The 18,879-nt window shown below is 38.3% G+C and overlaps 1 protein-coding gene across 11 annotated transcripts in view; it reads left to right on the top strand.

Moving 5' to 3' along the window:
- The first annotated feature begins 4 nt into the window (after positions 1–4).
- The window catches only part of B3GNTL1 (UDP-GlcNAc:betaGal beta-1,3-N-acetylglucosaminyltransferase like 1), a 123,193-nt gene continuing 104,318 nt past the window's right edge, over positions 5–18,879 (top strand). For 10 of the 11 annotated variants that reach the window (XR_010615778.1, XR_010615779.1, XR_010615777.1 and 7 more), the window contains exons 1-5: positions 5–334; positions 3,970–4,086; positions 4,215–4,314; positions 9,160–9,224; positions 18,395–18,460. Coding sequence is in view for 5 of the 11 variants with exons in the window: in XM_065693725.1 (XP_065549797.1) it covers positions 254–334; positions 3,970–4,086; positions 4,215–4,314; positions 9,160–9,224; positions 18,395–18,460 (429 nt within the window). In the remaining 6 variants the exon portion in view is untranslated. Of the gene's footprint in view, positions 335–509; positions 591–3,969; positions 4,087–4,214; positions 4,315–9,159; positions 9,225–18,394; positions 18,461–18,879 lie in introns of those variants that run through there. The other variant, XM_065693729.1, reaches the window with a different exon arrangement.

The raw sequence follows: 18,879 nt of genomic DNA, 5'->3' as shown, positions 1-18,879 counted from the left end.
CCGGCGCAGCTTCCGGCCTGCGGAGCCATCGTTGTTCCTCCTGCGGCGGCTGCCCCGCGCGCCCTGAGGGAGCTCCCGCCGGGAGCTGGGCGAGAAAGGCCTGAGGGGACGAGGCGGCGGCGGCTGCGCGGGCCCGAGGAGCGGGGCCGGTTCCTGGGGAGAAAACCCGGGCGGGGCGGGGGGCAGACCGGCAGAACCCCGTCTGGAGCTCCGGCGCCTCCAGGCCGTTCCGGAGGGAGGGGCGGAGGCTGTCATGGCGGAGGCGGGCAGAGCCGGGGCCCGCCGCCCCGTGCCCCCCCGGCCGCCGGCGGGCCGAGGCTGCGCCGTCCAGGTGGTGCGTGCCCGGCGGGCGGGCTGGGGCTGAGGGAAGGCGGGGCGGGGGCAGGCCGGGCCGGGCCGGGTGGGCAGCTCGGGGCTGAGGGGAGTAAAGAGCTGAGGCCGGCGCCGGGCGGTGCTGGCCGTGGAGGTGTGCGGGTGCCGCGGTTGCTCGGCGCAGGAAGGCAGCGGGGTTTGTGGCTCAGCCGCGGCTGTGTGCTGCCTGGCCTTGCGCGGTGACGGGCCGGCGTTATTATCGCTCCCTGTAACAATGTGTGGGGTTTTTCTTCATTATTGCTATTTTTTTTTCCACATTTATACACAGTTTGGCAGCGATTTAGGCTTAGTGAGGCAGCCATTTGCAAAGCAAAACCATACAGATCAATAGGCAAGCAAAAGTGAGGGACAGCTTCACAGAGTCTCATGCTAAAGGCGGGTCAAAGTTTGTGGCCTAAAAAGTCTCTCCGGGTTTGTTTGAAGTACCCCACATAGGAGATGTGACAAAACTAGTGTGCTTCTGCCAGCAGCCATGAGTTTATAAATGGTTTGGAATAATGACTCGTATGAAAACTCTGTTTAAAAATAACTGTTTCTGACTAATCTGAAATCTTCAGCAGTGTGATTTTTAAAATAGATTTTCCACACTCAGATGTGGAAGTGGGCATCTGTTCGACCTGAAATTTGTGGAAACTGAAAGCACTGTGGAGTTGGTCAGTATATATCTTAGTGAAGGACGCTGGTGGTAATGCCAGCAACAAGAGAGTTCTTGGATTCAGAACATTCAAGTGCATGGTTTCTGACACTGGTTTTTAAAACCTCACGTTTTTCTACTTCTGTCTTGTGGTTGATGTTGGTTTTCAGCGGCCTAGCTGAGGGAGGAAGAGCAGGGGTTTTTTGGTGAATACATTTATAGAAGGAAAGGGATTGCACTGCCTTTGAACCATTTCACATTCTGCCATCTTTGCCATATATCGAAATTCATCTTGCAGCAAAGCCGGGAATCATCATCTTCAGTTTAGTGATGGCAAAACAACATTACTAAAAAGATCCAAAATTGCTTCAGGTCTTACTCTAGAATATCAGAAGTTCAGGGAGAGCCAGGTAGTGTCACAATGCTCAAAACCAAATCATAGTTCTGTGTATTAACTGTTGTGCTTGGCTTACAGGCCATGATGATGTTCCTCTGTTGGATCCTACTATGAATTGTTCTCTGCTAGTGAAAGGACAATTCTGACGCAGTGGTCACTCAATTGATATCGGAATGACAAAAATGCATTAGTCGTTTGCAATTTGTGTCCCTGTGTTCACTCAAAGTTACTTTTAAGGAGCTTTCTGCATATTTTTGTAGTTCACTGTTACATTACCAGTTTTCAAATATATGAAACGCTGCTGCAAAGAGGATGGAATAATAATCCATGCAGACCCTGAAGAGGTAGTTGGCATAAATTGTAGCAAAATTACTTCAGCCATTTGGGAAATGGTATGCTGGGTCTCCTTTATGCCTGCTTTTAGTGATTGCCTTAGCAAGGCTGGTGTTTCTGTCCCTGGAGATGTTTGTCAGCTTTGGTTGATCATGTTTTGGGGCAGAAGAAGTAGAGACTGTCTCTTGAGGTTACTGCCTGCTCACTGGGGGTTTTTTGATGTGAATCCGTAAGTGCAGCAGTGCCCTGGTTGATGCTTTCTCCTCTAAATAAACCAAGGAGACTGAAGTGTTCTGATATAGTCACTTGGTGATCAAGGCCAGTTTATGCATGCCTAGTTCAGGACAAGTACCAGCTGCAAATTTTATGTTTCATACTAATCTATTCCAAGTTTTTATGCTAAGTTCTGAGTACCTTAGTGCCATGAGGTATTTATGGGTGATTTTACATGTGCTACCAGTAACGTATTGTTTTCAGTTTAAACTAAACCGAGGTCCGAACATTATTGTGGTATTTTGCCCTGCTGTCCTGACTTAAACCAGGAGTTCATTATGGGGAAATAAACCAAATAAGTTCCAGTTTTGTAGTTTTCAAAACAGTATCAAGCTGATTTGTGATGGAGTAGTTAACAGTTTTACAGAGTTAATTAGAAAACAAATTGGCAAATCATTCATTTTTCTGGATGTGAAAACCTGTGGCTAGTTTATGTTGTCATTGGAAGACTTGGAGAACCCTATTCTTTCTGAATGAATATATTAGATTGATTAGTAAAAATGTATAGGGTTGTATTTTTATTGCAATCTAGACCTAAACGATATTAAAATCCAGAGTCAATGGAATATATTGGTTTAGAATCTCATATTTTCGCTTGTTCTTTTAGTCTCAAAGTTCTGAATTTTTTTTGTCTGTATGTTGGAATTATTTGGTAATCAGTTTCATATTTTTATTTTTATTTCTCCTACTTATTTATCTCTCCAAAACAGAAGTCAAAGACCCGCTTTGCTTAAAATTTTAGACAGGTTTCCTCCTACTTCTTTTAAATACCCCTTTCGCCTCCTACAGCATCCTGCCAAAAATCATTTTTTTCATTCATTTTAGACAACGATAGTTTTAATTTTGCTATGGAATGTTCTCATGTTTCTTCTTTGTGAGTTTTCTACTGCTGTAGAAAAACAAAAGCATGCTCCTCAATGTCCACAAAATCTGCCTACTCATGTATGATTTGCCTGTATTTGCACAGTGTACATGTACTCACATGTCACTAAATCTTGATTAATTAAATTTCAGTATTCTTCTGTTACTTTGTTTTTTAAAATTCTCACATACTCACAATAGGAACTAACCCTCTGTTTCTTCAGCTTGTGTGTTTATGGTTATACCACATGATGAGTTGAAGTTCTGTTTCTAGGAACTTCTTAAAATGTCCAGTGAGACTTTTTACAAGTTATTTGGGTTCTTTGCCTTAAGTTTCCCATCTAGAAGAGATCTTAGCAGGTACAGGTTTGGTCTTTCCCTTTACAAACATAGCCAGAATGTTTATTTTTGAGATACTGAAAGAATTTGAGGGCAATTGTTGGCTTTTGGGGGAGGCTAATTAGAACAGTGGTGAGTAACTGAACAGAAAAATCCTTCATCTCTGGTTTCTAACCAATTTTAAAATATTTCAGATAGGTTTTCATGCTTTGCATGTGTGTGACTGAACCAGTAGAGGCTGTAGTAGGAAAGACTGAAGTTGAAATCGTAGACTATGGAATATGGCAACAGCATCTTCTAATGTGCTTAAAAGCAGTTTTAAATAGAATCATTTTTAAAAACATGATTAGAGCCCAAGGGTACAGGCTGTGTATATGAGCATCTCCTATTAAGTAGTGAGCTTAGAGTGTCCTAAGAAGTACAGGCATACTAGAAATAGGTTAATGTGGTGTTACAGATGTTTTGTTAGTGTTTTTTTTCTTCAGTAGTGTCTTTTGTTTCCTTGGAGATCTACCAACAACCATTTTAGAACTCAAACAATGAAAAAAGCTTGATAGAGAAGAAAGTCAATCATATATTTAGGATGAAGAGAAAGGATCTTTGCCTACTTTCATATTTTTAGATGCATTTTTTTTTTTTGGTGAATGTTAGTTTCAGAAAGATTTGGCACTTCCCCTTTTTAATGAATATTCTTATACTGTAAGTAAACAAAAATAGTGCTTACTGCCATACACTGGAATTTTTGTTTCTTTCCTTGTAGTCTGTCATCGTGCCTGTTCACAATAGTGAATGCTGGTTAGATGAATGTTTGAAGTCAGTTTGGGAACAAGATTTTGAAGAAACCATGGAGCTGTCAGTTTTCAATGATGCCAGTGAGGTATGTTTCCAACCTTATTTAAGATACTGCCCCAGTAAATACTGTCTCTGATAGGAATCTTTGGTTTGGACTGTGTTTGGTTCACCATACACTTGAAATAGCTGCAGTCTATGTCATCATTTTTCTAGGATGCTTCAGCTGAAATAATTGAAAAATGGAAGATGAAGTTGGAAGATGCTGGTGTTCCAGTAATTGTTGGTAGCAATGATTCATCTGAACCTCGAGGCGGTATGTAGCTTAATCGTGATTTTTTTGGAGAGTCAGCTTGTTATCGCAGGCATCTTGTATTTTTTAGTTTGAAAAGTGTCTCTGTAGCCACTTGCATTGCAATGTTAAAAAAACAACCCACAGTGTGTTCCAGAGTTCTCTGTTCAAAACCTCATTCCAAATTAGAATTTGGCCCTGTTGGTTTTGGTTCTGTAGGATTTGTTTATATGTCCAATAAAGAAGAACTTGGCTTAACACTCACATGCTACTCTGCAAAAGAATTTTGTTTAGTTGTAGTATACACAGTGGTGTTAACACTTACAGTTTTCCTTTGGCTTTCTGAGATCTGAGTCATCTTCAGGAGATGGGGTTTAAGAAAAAAGAAACCTAAAATTTCTCACAGAAAGATTTAAAAAGTAAATGCAGAATAGACCCTGAAATAGAACAAAATACATTTTTGCTGTCTCTTCCGATGATCAGATCAAAACAGGTTCCAGAAAAGTTTTGATGTGAGCTAAAAACTCTCACTAAACTCCTGCCTGTTTAGACAAAGAGCTAAACCAGTATGTTTAGTGAGCTACAGAAAAGGTGTATGATGTGATTACACGTCAATTTACATGCTAATATGAATTACATTTACCCCCTGGAGGAGATAACAGGCAAATCTCTTTAAGAGTTCTTCTTTTGCTTGTTTTGGTTATGTTAGGGTTTGGGTTTTTTGGTGGTTTTTTTTTAGCAGACAAGCTTGCTTAACTGTAAAATAGAAATAAAACATACTGCTCTTTGAAGAAGCTAGTGTTAAATGGCACTGAAGTTGGAAGATCATGTCTGTGTTCCAAAGGAGAACAGCAGGACAAACCAAGCAGAACAGGGTGTTCACATTGTGTATAGGAGTTGTATATATAATTATTCTGGATCCTACACAGGTAGGAATTGATAGAAAATTGGTTCCAAATGTGTGTCTTTCCAGTTATTTCACTTAAAAGGCACACCTTGGAAACACTGTAATGCAAAATCTGGTCAGTTTCTGTTTGTTGGAGTTTTTTTAAACAAAATACCCCTTTTGTAACTGAAAGAAACCCAGGCTTATTACAGCTAGCTCAAAATGATCTTTTTATGAAAAAGCCCAGTTCTTTTTCAGAAGGTTTAATTTTCATCCAATGTTGAAACATGCAGAAAAATTGGAATTTGTGCACTAAATTAATCTGCACCTTGGTACAGGCCCTTGGCTTTATTTACTGTCATTTCTTTTGACTAGAGACTTCTTTAAAGCTGTTTTTTAAACAGTTGTCAGACCTAGCAACACTGAACTCATACAGCATAACTGTTACTATAAATATTTGTAGTATTTTAATATTTCTAGCATGAACTGATGTTGTTTTGACAGTGTAACTTGCAATATTAGCATTATTGAGCTGCTGATGACAAAAGACAGACAAGATTCATAGAGGGAATTTTTCTCTTTTGGACAACAGATAAAGCTGGAATTAAGCAGTATCAAGAATTCCTTGTATTTCTGGAAATTTATCTATCTTCTTCCACCCCTTCCCCAACTATTGGATGATCAAGTCTCTTTTCAGATCATACTTCTCTTAGTAGTTGATGGTTTTTAGTTTGCAAGAACACATAAGTACGACATTTGGCAGTAATTCATGCTAGAATTCTGAAGTCAAGTTCACCTTTGCACTTTAGGAAGCTGAACCTAAAACTAAGTTGAGTTGTGAACTACAGGGAGTATATTGTGCCATTAGGGATAGGTCACGTTATTTTTGGTTTTAACTCGCATTTGTTAGTGTTGGGATAGCTGAAACCTGAACAAATGTTTAATAAATTGGGGGTGCGGGATGCAGCTGTGAGCATTGTTTTAAATAATAGTATGAAATGCAGAGTTCTTTTAAAAAAAGCAAACCCAAGCTTATTCATGTGGAAGTCACTCTCAGGTCACCATTAAAATGAGGACATCTTTTCTTCACGGTTGTTACATCTTAGGAGCAGGTTACTTGAAATCCATAGTATTTGTTTGCTTTCAGTGATTTACTTTTATTATGTTAAGGACTAGTTACAACTGTAAGGAGCCGTTCCTTTAAAAGAAGATGCTTTAGTACAGAAACAATGTACTAGTCAGGCTTCACATCTTCAACTATTTACACAAGATTAGGATTTATTTCTGATTCTTTTCTAGCATGTAAAAGAAAGGGGGGGAACCTAGAAAAAAAGAAAGGGTCACTTGCCTAAAAAAAGGAAACCTTTTTCTTTCCAAGAGTGAGGAATGTTAATATCTCACTGAGGCTTAAGTTTTTACGGCTGTTACCATGGTAACAGGCTCTTTTCACCAAGTAAGCAGGCCTTACAAAACTCAGAGACCTGGCACAAACGTTGCATTTTGTTCAGCAAAGTAATATGAAAGAAATTTTTTTCCTCATGCCAAGCATAGGATTTGTTGTGCTGAAACCAGTTTTAATATCTAGTTTCTTCCATGGGGAGTTACATCTCCCTTACTAATAACTTTTAAAATATGTGTGTTTTCTTCTCTCCCACTTAAAAATATGGCTAGTATAGTAAAAGCTTCAGGATGATTTCTGTCTTAATGTTAGAAAGAAATATGTTCCAACTTTTTCTCATAACAAATCATAAAGATTTCAGTATTTTATGTGAAGTGGTTTATTTTAAAAAGAGATCTGAAATATTTCAGAACATTCATTGAGTAATATAATTGTCATCTTGTAGTTGCCTTTAGCTGCCTTCTCTTTTTTCCTGCTGATCCCTGGTTCAGTATTTTTTGCTGAAGGTTGTTGAAATATCGGGGTATACTAATGACAGCATTGAAATACAAGTACAGGCTGCTTTACAGCTGGTATTGATGTGTGAGAGTAGTGATTTCATTGATGTTGGGCAGATTTAGTTCTGTTCTGTTCTTCTACCTCTCGCTTTTGTAGGGACCTCCATAGTGTTGGGTTTGTGCTTGTTTGGCGTGTCCAGACCTGCTAACTTTCATCAGTTGTTTCCCACTAAAACTGTTCATGCCAGGTTTCAGCTCTGCTGTTGTGGTAGCTACTGACTTTGCCAGCTGCTTTTTTACTGCCAATAGGAAGGAGAATGAGAGTAACTGTATATGTGAGATTAGATATTCATATGTGTCTAAAAAGGTAATATACTGTAAGATAGTAAGCCTGAGAAATACATGATAATAAGAAGTTAAGGTAAGGATTAAAATACTCAAAATAGGTATGAAAAGAATAGCACGATTATGAGGAGGAGCCTTCATTAGTAGTGTTCTGTTGGTAGCTGACATAATGTTCCTTTGAGGCAGTAAGAAATGCAGTCATAAGGCTTTTTCTGTACTTGGACAACTCAGCAAAATAGCCAAGGAGCATGTGCATTAAAACTAAGTGAACCTTTGAGCCCGCTTAAATTTGTTTCCTGAGTAAACTTAAACCTGAATCACATAAAGAGTGGAGAATTACAGAATTCTGCTTTTTTCAAATGCAAAAGCAGGAACTTTAGGGACAGTATTATTTAAAATTATCCTGCTTCACTTCATAGTGAGATTTTTCTGGCTTTACGATTCCAGTTTTTCCATTAAAGAATAAAACCCCTACAGTATTGCATATCTTCACCTCATTTGGTTTGCATGTCAGGGCAATCTTTTGCTGTATTCCTTTGACTGGGTTCCATAAATACTTTAAATGAAGCCTAAATGTTACATATTATGACCGAGTGGAATTCATATAGCACTTTTCAGAATAACTCTGGATATATGTGGTCTTTTCTTATAATGTTGCCTGGGAGAAGAATTCAAAGACCATCATGTTCTTGGGTAAACCTTGTCTACATGCAAAAATATTCCCAGATAAAACAACCTTGCAGATGAACTCGGCTTACCACTGAAATACATCTTCTTACTGGCTGCTGCAGTCCCATCCTTACCCTTGGCTGTGTATTGCTGCTCTGCCCCCCCTCCTTTTTTGTTTCTGCCCTGCCATTAGTTTGACCTGCCAATGCTGTCATCTGCTTCAGAAATTAAGCTGACAAAAAGTTTTCTTTCAGTTCAACTTCCTGAAGTGGCTTGGTAAAAGATTCAGCAAGTGTCAGGGGGTCAGAAACAAAAAGACCCTGGATGCCAGTGTTGTCATTCGTCTGAATCTGTATTTCAGTGTCTTTGATAGATGGTATAATATGTGGTATTAAATAAGCCAGGTTTGTACTCGTTGGTTGTGTATTATTCTGCTTTGGTTCCCCTCTGCATTACCTGTGCCATTACACTAATGGCATTACACTAATGGCACAGGAAGTTTTTTGCATGTACATACTTTATGTTTAACGAGCATAGTGGAACAGAACTTCCCTGATGGGTAGAACAGGTTGCTTAGCAAGCTCTTATTCTTTCTTCCCTTCTTAAGATTTGTTATTATTTGTTAGAACTGAAGAGATGAATGTATATACAGCCAGGGGTTTTCAGCATCTGCTCATTGCAGGGGGTTGCACTAGGTGACCTTTAGGGATCTCTTCCAACCCAAGCCATTCTGTGACTGTATGATCTGAGGTACTGGATGTGAAACTGAAGTAGCTGACTCTTCAAGATACATATTGCAGATCATATTGTTCTAGTACTAGCAAAAGTAGCCTAAGTTTACTTGGTGGTAAAATTATAACACGTAGAACTGATAATCACTCAGAGAGGATGACTGAAATAGGCACACTGATTAACTATTTACAAATGACCTTGCTTTAAATATGGAAAAATTGTGTACTTTCCCTGATTCTGATTTTTTTGTATTCGCTCTCATCTGTTCGTGATGGTAGTAAGATTTAAAAAAATACAACAGTAAAAACTGCCACATAATTTTATCTTTGTTTTCTCAACAGTTGGATTTGCTAAAAATCAAGCAGTAATTCAGAGCTCAGGAGCCTACCTCTGCTTTCTGGATTCAGTAAGTAAATGCATTTTGTCTAACTTGGTTTTGTTAATAAAATTCCTTTGTTTTAATATAATTGTTGGTTTGCTTTAAAGATAAGCTGTTGAAAGATGTTGGGGTGTTAAACATGTTGGTTACCATTTATAGCTGTAAAGTTGTCTTCCAACCTGTAGCAAGCCTACAGGCTCACACTGTTCCTTGATGCTATTGGATTTCACAAGCTGGTGTGAGCAGGGTTGGTATTTAGGTGTTTTCAGGATTTTTTCTTTCCCACATTCTTCAGAAAAATCATACTGAGCTGATCTGCTGGGTTTTGGATGCAAAATATGAGGTCTCAGCTTCCATCTTGGAATTTTTTTTTACTCTTTGTTGGATACCTTCTGTGAACCCCTTCAGCTCACTAACCGAGAGATAACTATCTGACTTTCTGCAGCCTAATATGCAGTGAAGGGTTTCACAACTGTGCATAGCTGATCTGAGGAATCGTGCCATGTGGCTGGGATCAGGCAGGAAGAAAAGGACCTTAAAGGCTCACTTGATCTCGTGTAATTTCACCTGAAGATTGATTCTTCCCTCTGAATTGGAACTGACCTATAGTTTAGTGTGGTACTAGGATGAATTGGCTGCTGAAAGTGTAGGTTTTCAGGTAGGAGTCAACTTAATGTTATGATTGTGCTTAGTAGAAAGTGTCGTGAGAGCAGGGATGTAAACTTAACAGCTTTAAAACCACACAGGTTTTAATTTGGGTAATCTTTCAGTTTGCAACTCTATTTGTTGTATCAGTTAGATAGAAGGATGTTTTTTGTTGTGTGTTTAAAGTCTTGTGAATTAATCAGTGTACTGTTGCAAGACATGGTTAAGTGCTGGTGTATTTCTTCTGACCCAAGGCAATGCAGCAGAAATTTCTTGTCTTATCATTTAAGAAATTAAGTTTTACAGGTGGCTTTGCTGGCCTTTATTCTTGCTTTTATTAATTTATCACCATATTTAGCAACACAGTGTGCCTTTTAAAATGAGTTTATTTGCATTTATCATGGCTTCCCTTTACCAGTTTGTTGGTTTGGATTGTTTGTTTTGCAGAGTGTATTTCATTCAAATCTTTGTGTGTGAGTTCATGGAGGGTGAAGCTTTAAAATGCATGTGAGTATATATTGAATACACAGGACTCACAGGACATACACAAATTAATGGTGTCTGAAAAGGCCAGTTTCTCATACATACATACAAAAAAAATGTATTTCATACCCAGCGCTGAGCATCAGTGTCTGCTTCATAAACAAATTATTTTGAGGAAGTATGAACAGAAAATGTGCTGCTCTGTTTCTGATCACCTGACTCAGCAGATTTTGAAAGCATGGAGGGCATCAGAAATTATGCTGTGAAGTAATTGGAGTGATCCCAGTTTTGTTGAGATGAATGAACTTGGGATCAAGTTCTTTTTGCTTTACTTCATTGCTGATTGAAGTGAGCTGAGACCATGTATGAGTGAGACATTAACCTACTATTCTCTTGTCCCATAGAGCTTTATATCTTCTATCTCAAATCAGTAATTTACTGAGGTGAATTTTGGATTAGTCTTTCTTTTCAATCCTGGCAGATGTACTTGTCTGTAAATCACAAGCAATAAACTGGTGATACATAGCGATAGGACAAGAGGTGATGTGTTTGAAGTTAAGCAGGGGAAGTTCAGGTTAGATATAAGGAAGTTCTTTACTGTGAGGGTGGTGAGGCACTGGAACAGCCTGCCCAAGGAAGTGGTAAATGCTCCATCCCTGGCAGTGTTCAAGGCTACATAGGACAGAGCCTTGGGTGACATGGTTTAAGGCAAGGGATCCCTGTCTATGGCAGGGGGTTGGAACTTGAATAATCGTAAGGTCCTTTCCAACCCAAACCATTCTACGATTTTTTGAAACTAGAATATTAAATTGTTTAAATGAAATTTTTGTAGAGTTCCCTTCAGATTTCTTAGTTTGTTATTATGCGTACTTATGGTATACATAATACCATAAACACCTTGGAGTGTTTATACAGTATGCATCTTCATGCTTCTGTATTGTTTCTCTTTGCTGGATGTGCAGGATAAGGAAACATTCGGGAAACAGATTAGAACTCTTAAGGAATGTAAAAGTGATGACTCTGGATTTCTGCAATATTCTCATTAGCATTTATATTTAATATAATCAAGACATACTCAAAGTGATTTGAGAATTTTATGAGCTATAGGGTGGATAAACTTGGAAAAAGTTACTAAGATTTTCTGTTCTGCCCATTTCTATTCTTACTACTGAGCAAGATGCTTCAAAATAGAAGGCATTCTGAACTATTAGAAGCCTATCTTGGATACAAAAGCAATATCAAGTGATCGCTGTTACTTAAACCTATTTTCTACTGTTTTTCCTTGTGACTACTGCTTTTTGCTGAAAACATCAGAGGAAATAAAATGAATGTGGAAACTGCTACAAGTCTAAAAATTGCTCAATATTTTGGCCGTAGTTAGTAACTGTTGCGTGATAATAGCTGAAACACAGATGTTGCCAGCTGTTTAACAACTCCACTTCTACACGCCACCTACCTTCATTTCAGTCACCAATCCAGTATCAGGCTCTCTAGGAAGGAATGTTGATATCAGCCTTTTGGAATGTGCTGCAGTAATGCCAGGGAATTGACCTTCAGAAGTGCAGCCGTAATTTCAGGTTTGCTATAGGTTGAATTGGAGAGAAATGGGGCTGGGTTAGTAGTTTGTGTACGTTTCATATAGGTGGAGAAATACAGTGGGGCTCCTTGTACATTCTTTTGGGTGAAATGAATGTAGGAGCATATTTGGGAGCATCTTTGAAAGTACTGGCTCCAGAGAGACTGTTTTGCTTGCCATTCCAGCTGGAGGCAAGCTGCTTGTGTTATGTCTCTCAACACAGATTTGTGAGGACAACAAATTGAGAAGAAATGTGGAAAAAAAGGTTACAGAGCTCAGAACTGTCAGAATTTGATCAGCCTATTCTAGTATGAAGTGGCAGCTGTTTGACTAATAGCTATTATGGAGGGGCTTTTGCTGTGGTTGTTGTTACAGATTTCACCTCTAAGCTATTGAGGCATTTTTCCCACAGGGGAAAACAAGTTGGAAAATTGAAGATACTTAACAAATTGTTCATGTTTAACATTTATAGTTTCAGAAAATCCTGATCATACAACAATAGAATGAACGAATTATGCAAATACATTTCACTCTTAGCTTTGCTCTTCAAGTTCTCTGGGGTTATGACTGTAACTACCAGATGCATTGTGTTGTAACCTTAGTTTTTCAGTTATCTGGGGTTGTTACCAGCTTTGTTATAGTAAAATACCCAACTGTAGCACAGCAAAAATTATTTTTTCTGCTTTGAACTGCTATTTTCATTGACATTCACTTAAACATGCCCATACTCGTATAAAACAGTATTTCATTAAAAAGGAGCATGCTTTCATTTCACCCTAGTAAGCTGTGTAGTTTCCCATTATTTCAGGTATAATGCATGTGTTGTTGGAGGGTTCCTGCCTGGTGAAGAAGAAATATCGAAATGTGTCCTTTTTTGACCTGCAGTATTTCAAACCCAGTCATAGTCCCTTGAGTCTTTGACACGCTTTTAGCCTTTTGAAAGGCTCTTTTGGCAGACTATCCCTGCTTCTGAGGTTCTGAGCCAGTTCAAAGATGTGACTCTACACCATATTGCCACAGTGTCACTGCTTGCCAATAGTTGAAAATGACAGAGGGAAACAGTGAAGGTTTATTCCTCAGAAGCAAGGGGGGACCACCAGAATCGGTATTCCCATATTTGAATTGGCAGCTGCTGACCTGTGCCTTTCCGTTTGGGAGATTTGCTTGTCTGATTTAAGCTGGGAATGTTAATTCTAAATTGCTGTGAAATTGCATGCTTTTCTTGAGTTTCAAGTTCAAAACTCCTTCATTGAGGGGGTATTCATTAAGATGGTTGGACCTTCGCTAGCCAGACTTGATAGATGTTGCAGAGACTCCAGCCTTCAAGCTAGCTTTCAGTTATAAACACGGCTGCTTGTTTTTACAGTGTCTGTAACTTTCTGGTTTTGGAAAGAAGGATTTATTGTTGGTTGCTGTTACACATTACTCTACAGGCACTAATAAACTTGAAATATTCTTAATTTCTAAGGTTTCTATTGATGGAAGGTACTACTCATTCATGAGCACAAGAACACTGTGTACATACTCCCCTGTAGACTTTTTGTTGCCATGCTCAGGATAAGAAAGGTGCTCAGTGAAATCAGTTTCTTAAACTTAGAAGTGATTTCTTTGTTGTCCCCTTCTTTCTCAATTTAATCCAGAAGCAGAAACAGAAAAATTGTAGTTTTTCCTATGGTCTTGCAAGTACTAACAGATAGCAGAATGTGTTCTGCTCAGGTGTCCTGTGTGTGGCCATTAGAGTGCACAATTTGAATGTGTTCAATAGTGGGGGGCTTCTTTAAAAACCTGCCTTCTAGAAAAGTGCATAGTATCAGTGTATTTACTTTGGTAGTGCTGTTGATGGGTCAGTTCTTGGAGGTCTGAGGCCTTTTCCTCCCTAATTCAAGGAGCTGAACTGAACAATAGAATGGAAAGATTTTCCCTATAGTCTGAGCAGGTGCAGGGTAAATGAATGACCATTTGATGGATTGAAACACTTTGGAGATGCCATATTGTTTCTCAGCAAGTCAAACATTCCTTCTGCTGTTGCTACAGGTTGTATTTTATGTATAATATCTGCGGTGGAAAGACGGTGCTGCTATTGTGGGGATGGAGTTTGTCAGCTCTCTTTGTGTGTGTGTGTGAGGCGGGTGGGGGGGATTTGAACAGCCAAATACGAAGGAATTTGGAAAGCATGTGGTGCAGAGTGTGTAATGCGAGCTTAAGAAAGCATTTCAGTACTGAGCTGTAATTAGTGTGTTGTTTTATATTAACTTGTCTTTGGTTTTAAAAAGTAGAGGTGTATTGTACTTTGAGTTGTATGTTTTATTTTACTTTCTGATGTGCAAACCCCCCACTTTTAAGGGGAAATCATGGAGTTGTTACTGTGGAGTTCAGTGTGGTCCAGACAGCCTGGTTGAAGAGGCCAGTGAATGCCTGTCATTTGGATTTACCCAAACTGATTTAAAAAACACATCCTGAAACAGCACCAGCTTTGAATAATATTCTTAAGCTCAGTCTGATGCTTTAATTTTCTTTTTCTTTTACTATACTGATGAGTACAGTGAAACAAAACAATTAGCTCAGTATAAACTGTGTTTTTATAAAGAATAGCGCCTCTGCTTGGAAGGAAGACAACCCAGCTGATAGTTGTGTAACTTTTTGATTTGGCAGCATCTGTAAGTGGTAAGGAACTTAACAGGAGCAAGCCAGCTTTCTCCAGAAGGGATGTATCTGATAGGAGCCCAAGCAGGCAGAATGCCTGTCAGACTGAAAGGTGATGGAGATCACGGCCCCCCACTGGCAGAAACACATCTGGGCTTGTTTAGAAATCCCTGCTGGCTTTTCGTGTGAAATAAAGTCCTTTTTATTCTCCCATCTTTCAGCACATTATTTTCCTATTCAGAATGGACACTGGAGAACAGGAAACATGTTTGTAATCAACAAAATTCCTACAAATTCTGGGTTATTTTAAGTGCGTAAAATAGGTTTCTATTTATGTTGCTTTATTTCTTGCTGGTTACCTGTTTGGCCTCGTTTGCACCATATGGATGTCTGTACATATCTAGATGACAGTAAACCCAGGTATTACTTGAGATTTTCTTCATTTTTCTACTAAGTTTGGTGAGTAGGGACACAAGAAAATTGATTTACTTACTCTTATTTAGTTATGTTATTGAAGTATATGCTTAGTGAAGGCATGCATTTATCTGGGGTTTATTTTAAAATCTGCTCTTTTGTCCATTCTTTTAGTGGGGGGAATCTCTCTTCATCCTATCTGCCTTGTATCTGCTAGGAGAAAACCATTAGAGACTTCATGTTAAAAGAGAAAACTGAATTCCAGTGGAAACTTCTGTTTCTTAAAAGTATATATTCAGTGTAATTCACTACTAGCCTTGTTGTCTTCCCTGCTTACACATAGGAGACAGAAACAAGCTGAATATACTTCCCTTTTCGATACAGCAGCTACATTCAGATACCTACTTTCTTTTTGTCTTACATGTCATAAGTGAAAAATAATTTGGAAAGTGTTTGTCTTGTTACTAAGGTTTGTTCTTGGCTTTAAACCAAAAAAGATGACCAAAGTCTGTTTAGTGCAGAAACCAATACAGTTGCTGAGTTCAATATCATAAATACAACAGTTTTGGTAGAACATTTATGATTACCTAATGTGCAGCTGGACAAAATATTTTAACATCTTAGTTTAAGCAGTTGTCTAATACTGTGGTTGCTTAAACTCCATAAACGTTTCCCAGTGCAGGTCATGGTTGGGCATCTCACGCCTACCAATGGCTTATAAAGTTGAAACATTTTTTAAAGTGCTCTTATTTTATGGCACAATCATTTTGGTTTTATTCATTAGAATTGAATTTGGTTTCTTAAACACTGGTCTAGAATGCAGCCACATTGCTTCAGATTGTCTCTGTATAAATATATGCTGCTTTCCACTTCCTGGCTCCCTGCCCAGTCATCACTCACAGAATCACAGAGTGGTTTGGGTGGGAAGGGACCTGTGGAGTGCTGAAGTTGGATTTTGCAGTTACCTTTCTTTTATAGTTGCCCAGCCTCAGTCTAAAAAACCAAATGGCTGATGTGAGTCAGTTTTGTCGGGGATGTGATGTGTATTTTGTGCTGTTTTTCCTCATCACCTAACTGCTTTGTTGTTTTATTTGGGATTATGTCTTAAATTACTGCGTTCTTTCCCCCTCCCCCCTTTCTTTCTCCCACGACCCTGGAAAGTATCACAGAACTATACAGCAGGGCATCATATGTGTAAAACTGCTAATAAAAAGAAGGCAAAATTCTTTTGAAAGGTCATTCAGGGTAAGAGTTCATTGAGTTTTTCAGCATTCGAGAACAAAGATGCATTAATACAAAAAAGGCATTTTGGAGTTTTTATGGTCATAATGCCCAGTCTTTGGCTGGATTTTACAGAGTCCTGATGGTCTTGGTGATAGCCTAAGCCCCAGATCTGTAGACGTGTTAGTTTTGCCAATAGCATCAAAATGACGCAGTGTTTTGTTAGGGGGAACTAGACCTTTCCTGTCAAGTTGTCTGCTTATGAAAACATAACACTGACCAGTTTGGTGAATAGGAGATTTGAAATTGGTTTGAATACTTTCCATGCTGTTTTAACCTTTTTAAATGAAGTAGATTATTCTTCATCCTTGTGAATGTCTGAGTTCTGTTAAAGTTATCTCTGTTGTGCAGCATCATAAACTGAGGAATCTTTTAGTACAAGAGCATATGTTGTATATTGCAAGAGATAATAGTAATATTGTTCTAAGCATTGAAATTCCTTGCTTTTTGATGGATTGCTTTTGCATTCTCATTTTGGGGGGATTTAACAAGAAGACATCTAAGAATCCTAAGTAATTTGTAAAGGAGTGAACAAAGCTCAGTTCAAATATATCTCCTATTGCATATATGATCTTAAACCAGGTTTTAATTTACAAAAATCAGTTCTGTATTTGGAGGGAGAAATTGGGTTATGGTTCTTACGGGAAATAGGGTAAATATTTTCTTGGAATATTTGCTTGATACAGTACCTGAATTCAGGTGCCTTACTGCTAAAGTGCATTAGATGGTAAATATTGTCTGTTTTAAATAATTGATGTACAGAGGTTGAGAAATCAGAAGGGTTTTTTTTTTACTCTGCTGGATTTCAGAATCAGTAACATCTCTCATGCTCATGACTAAGTATATCCTAAATACAAAATAGAGGGTAAAAATACTTTTGACAATGTATTCCTTCTACCTTTTATAAACTTGCATGTGATAAGGGTCAGTTTATTATTAATTATTTCTATCTTTAACCTGGAGTTTTGGATCTACTTCTCATACTTTTTTTCATCCGAGCATTGTTTTTGATATAACTCAAGTGTCACCTTTATATCAAGGTCATTCAATCTTCTAAGCTCGAGATATTTAAGCACAAATATATTTTTGTTGCCATTGATTTGATGGAAAGTTTTAATGTGGAAGTTGTTGGAAGATCAATATTTAGTGTTTCTGACTTTAGTGGGAATCTCCTTAGAATGATTTTAGTGTGAGGATCATTTGAAAATACTCTGAGAAGAAAATGGCTGTGTTAGTTTTAACCAGCACCTGAGAAAGACTGAACTGATCCTTCAAAAGGGAAGAAATACAGCACCAAAATGGAGAAGAATACATGTGGAAACCTCAGGAGACTAAATTTAGGGACGAAAACCTGTGCTACAGTCAGGCATTTTAATAGACTGTAAAACTGTAGTCTAGAAGGGATATGATCATGAACAGGAAATAGTATTTTGAAAGGAGTATCTCCTCTTGTCTGTTGAAGGAATGATATGCAGTTACTAACTCTTTACAAAACAACCTAACTTTTTGTAAGTAAACAAAATAGACCTTTGTGCTACAGGTGAAGGAACTATTAACATCAAATTGAAATCCAGGTGGTGTTTTTTTAAAGCCAGGGTCAATGCTGATGCATTTTATGAGTGTGTATTCTTTAATTTTTCCTTTTTATTTTGCCTTAGAATTGTATCATGTCACAAATACTAGTTCCTGTGCTCATGAAATGTGGCCTATCAGTGCTAGAGACTGAAGGCTTTTCCTTATCAAGGAAACAAGGTACATTGAGAACATTTCCTCATTCAAAGCAGTTCGTATTGCTTGAATGTTATAAATCTCATGCTTTGAATCCAGGTTAGTTCTTGTCCACGCATAGTGCCAGTTTGGTGATCAGAGTTCTTAAAGTGTTGGTAAGTTTCTTTAGATATGTACAGTATGTGGGTACCCATAGGATACATGTTGAAATCAGAACACAGTTGTCATGTAGTAGTTTTGATCACTTCCAATTTGAAGAGCACTGAGTTTAATACACTAAAAGTGTAAAATCTCTTAATATTTGTTCCATCTCTAGTTCTGACTGCAAGCCAGTAAAATGATGTTAATTTAGCACCATATTCTAATGTGTCTGAACACTGTACTGTGACCCTTTTTATGTTCAGTAACAGTGTGCTATTTATTCCAGGATGATGTGATGATGCCACAGCGGGTTAGGCTGCAGCACGAAGTTGCCATTCAACACCCAAACAGTGTGAGTACTTTTTTCTGGGGTGCATTTGTGTGTTTTTCTTTTACAGAGTGCAGGATACATCTTTAAAAGGATATGAAAATTTCACAGTAGGGCTGGTGGAGGCAGAGCAATAACCACTGTATTCTTTCCCTTTATTTTAAATCCTTGCTTTGATTTGAATAGTAGCTTTGATTGCAACTTCTTCCATTTATTTTCTCTGTTCAGTAAACCAAATCTCATTATGACAGTGATGCTCTTTTTCAAGTAAGTATGTAGGTTTTGCCAGTGTATGGAATCTGAAGAAGCCTTTTTTATGTGAAAAGCTGCATAGGATTGGCTACAGCTATGGCTTATTTGGTTTTAATATTTAAGAAACTGTAAACTGTAAGGAATGGATGGATTGTTATTAATAAACTGGCCTACAGTTAAACTAGGATTTC

The sequence above is a fragment of the Lathamus discolor genome, chromosome 13, assembly GCF_037157495.1.
Source record: "Lathamus discolor isolate bLatDis1 chromosome 13, bLatDis1.hap1, whole genome shotgun sequence".
Taxonomy (NCBI): Eukaryota; Metazoa; Chordata; class Aves; order Psittaciformes; family Psittacidae; genus Lathamus; species Lathamus discolor.
Note: the sequence above shows the minus strand (reverse complement) of the source record. Positions and strands in the feature narration are given on the sequence as shown.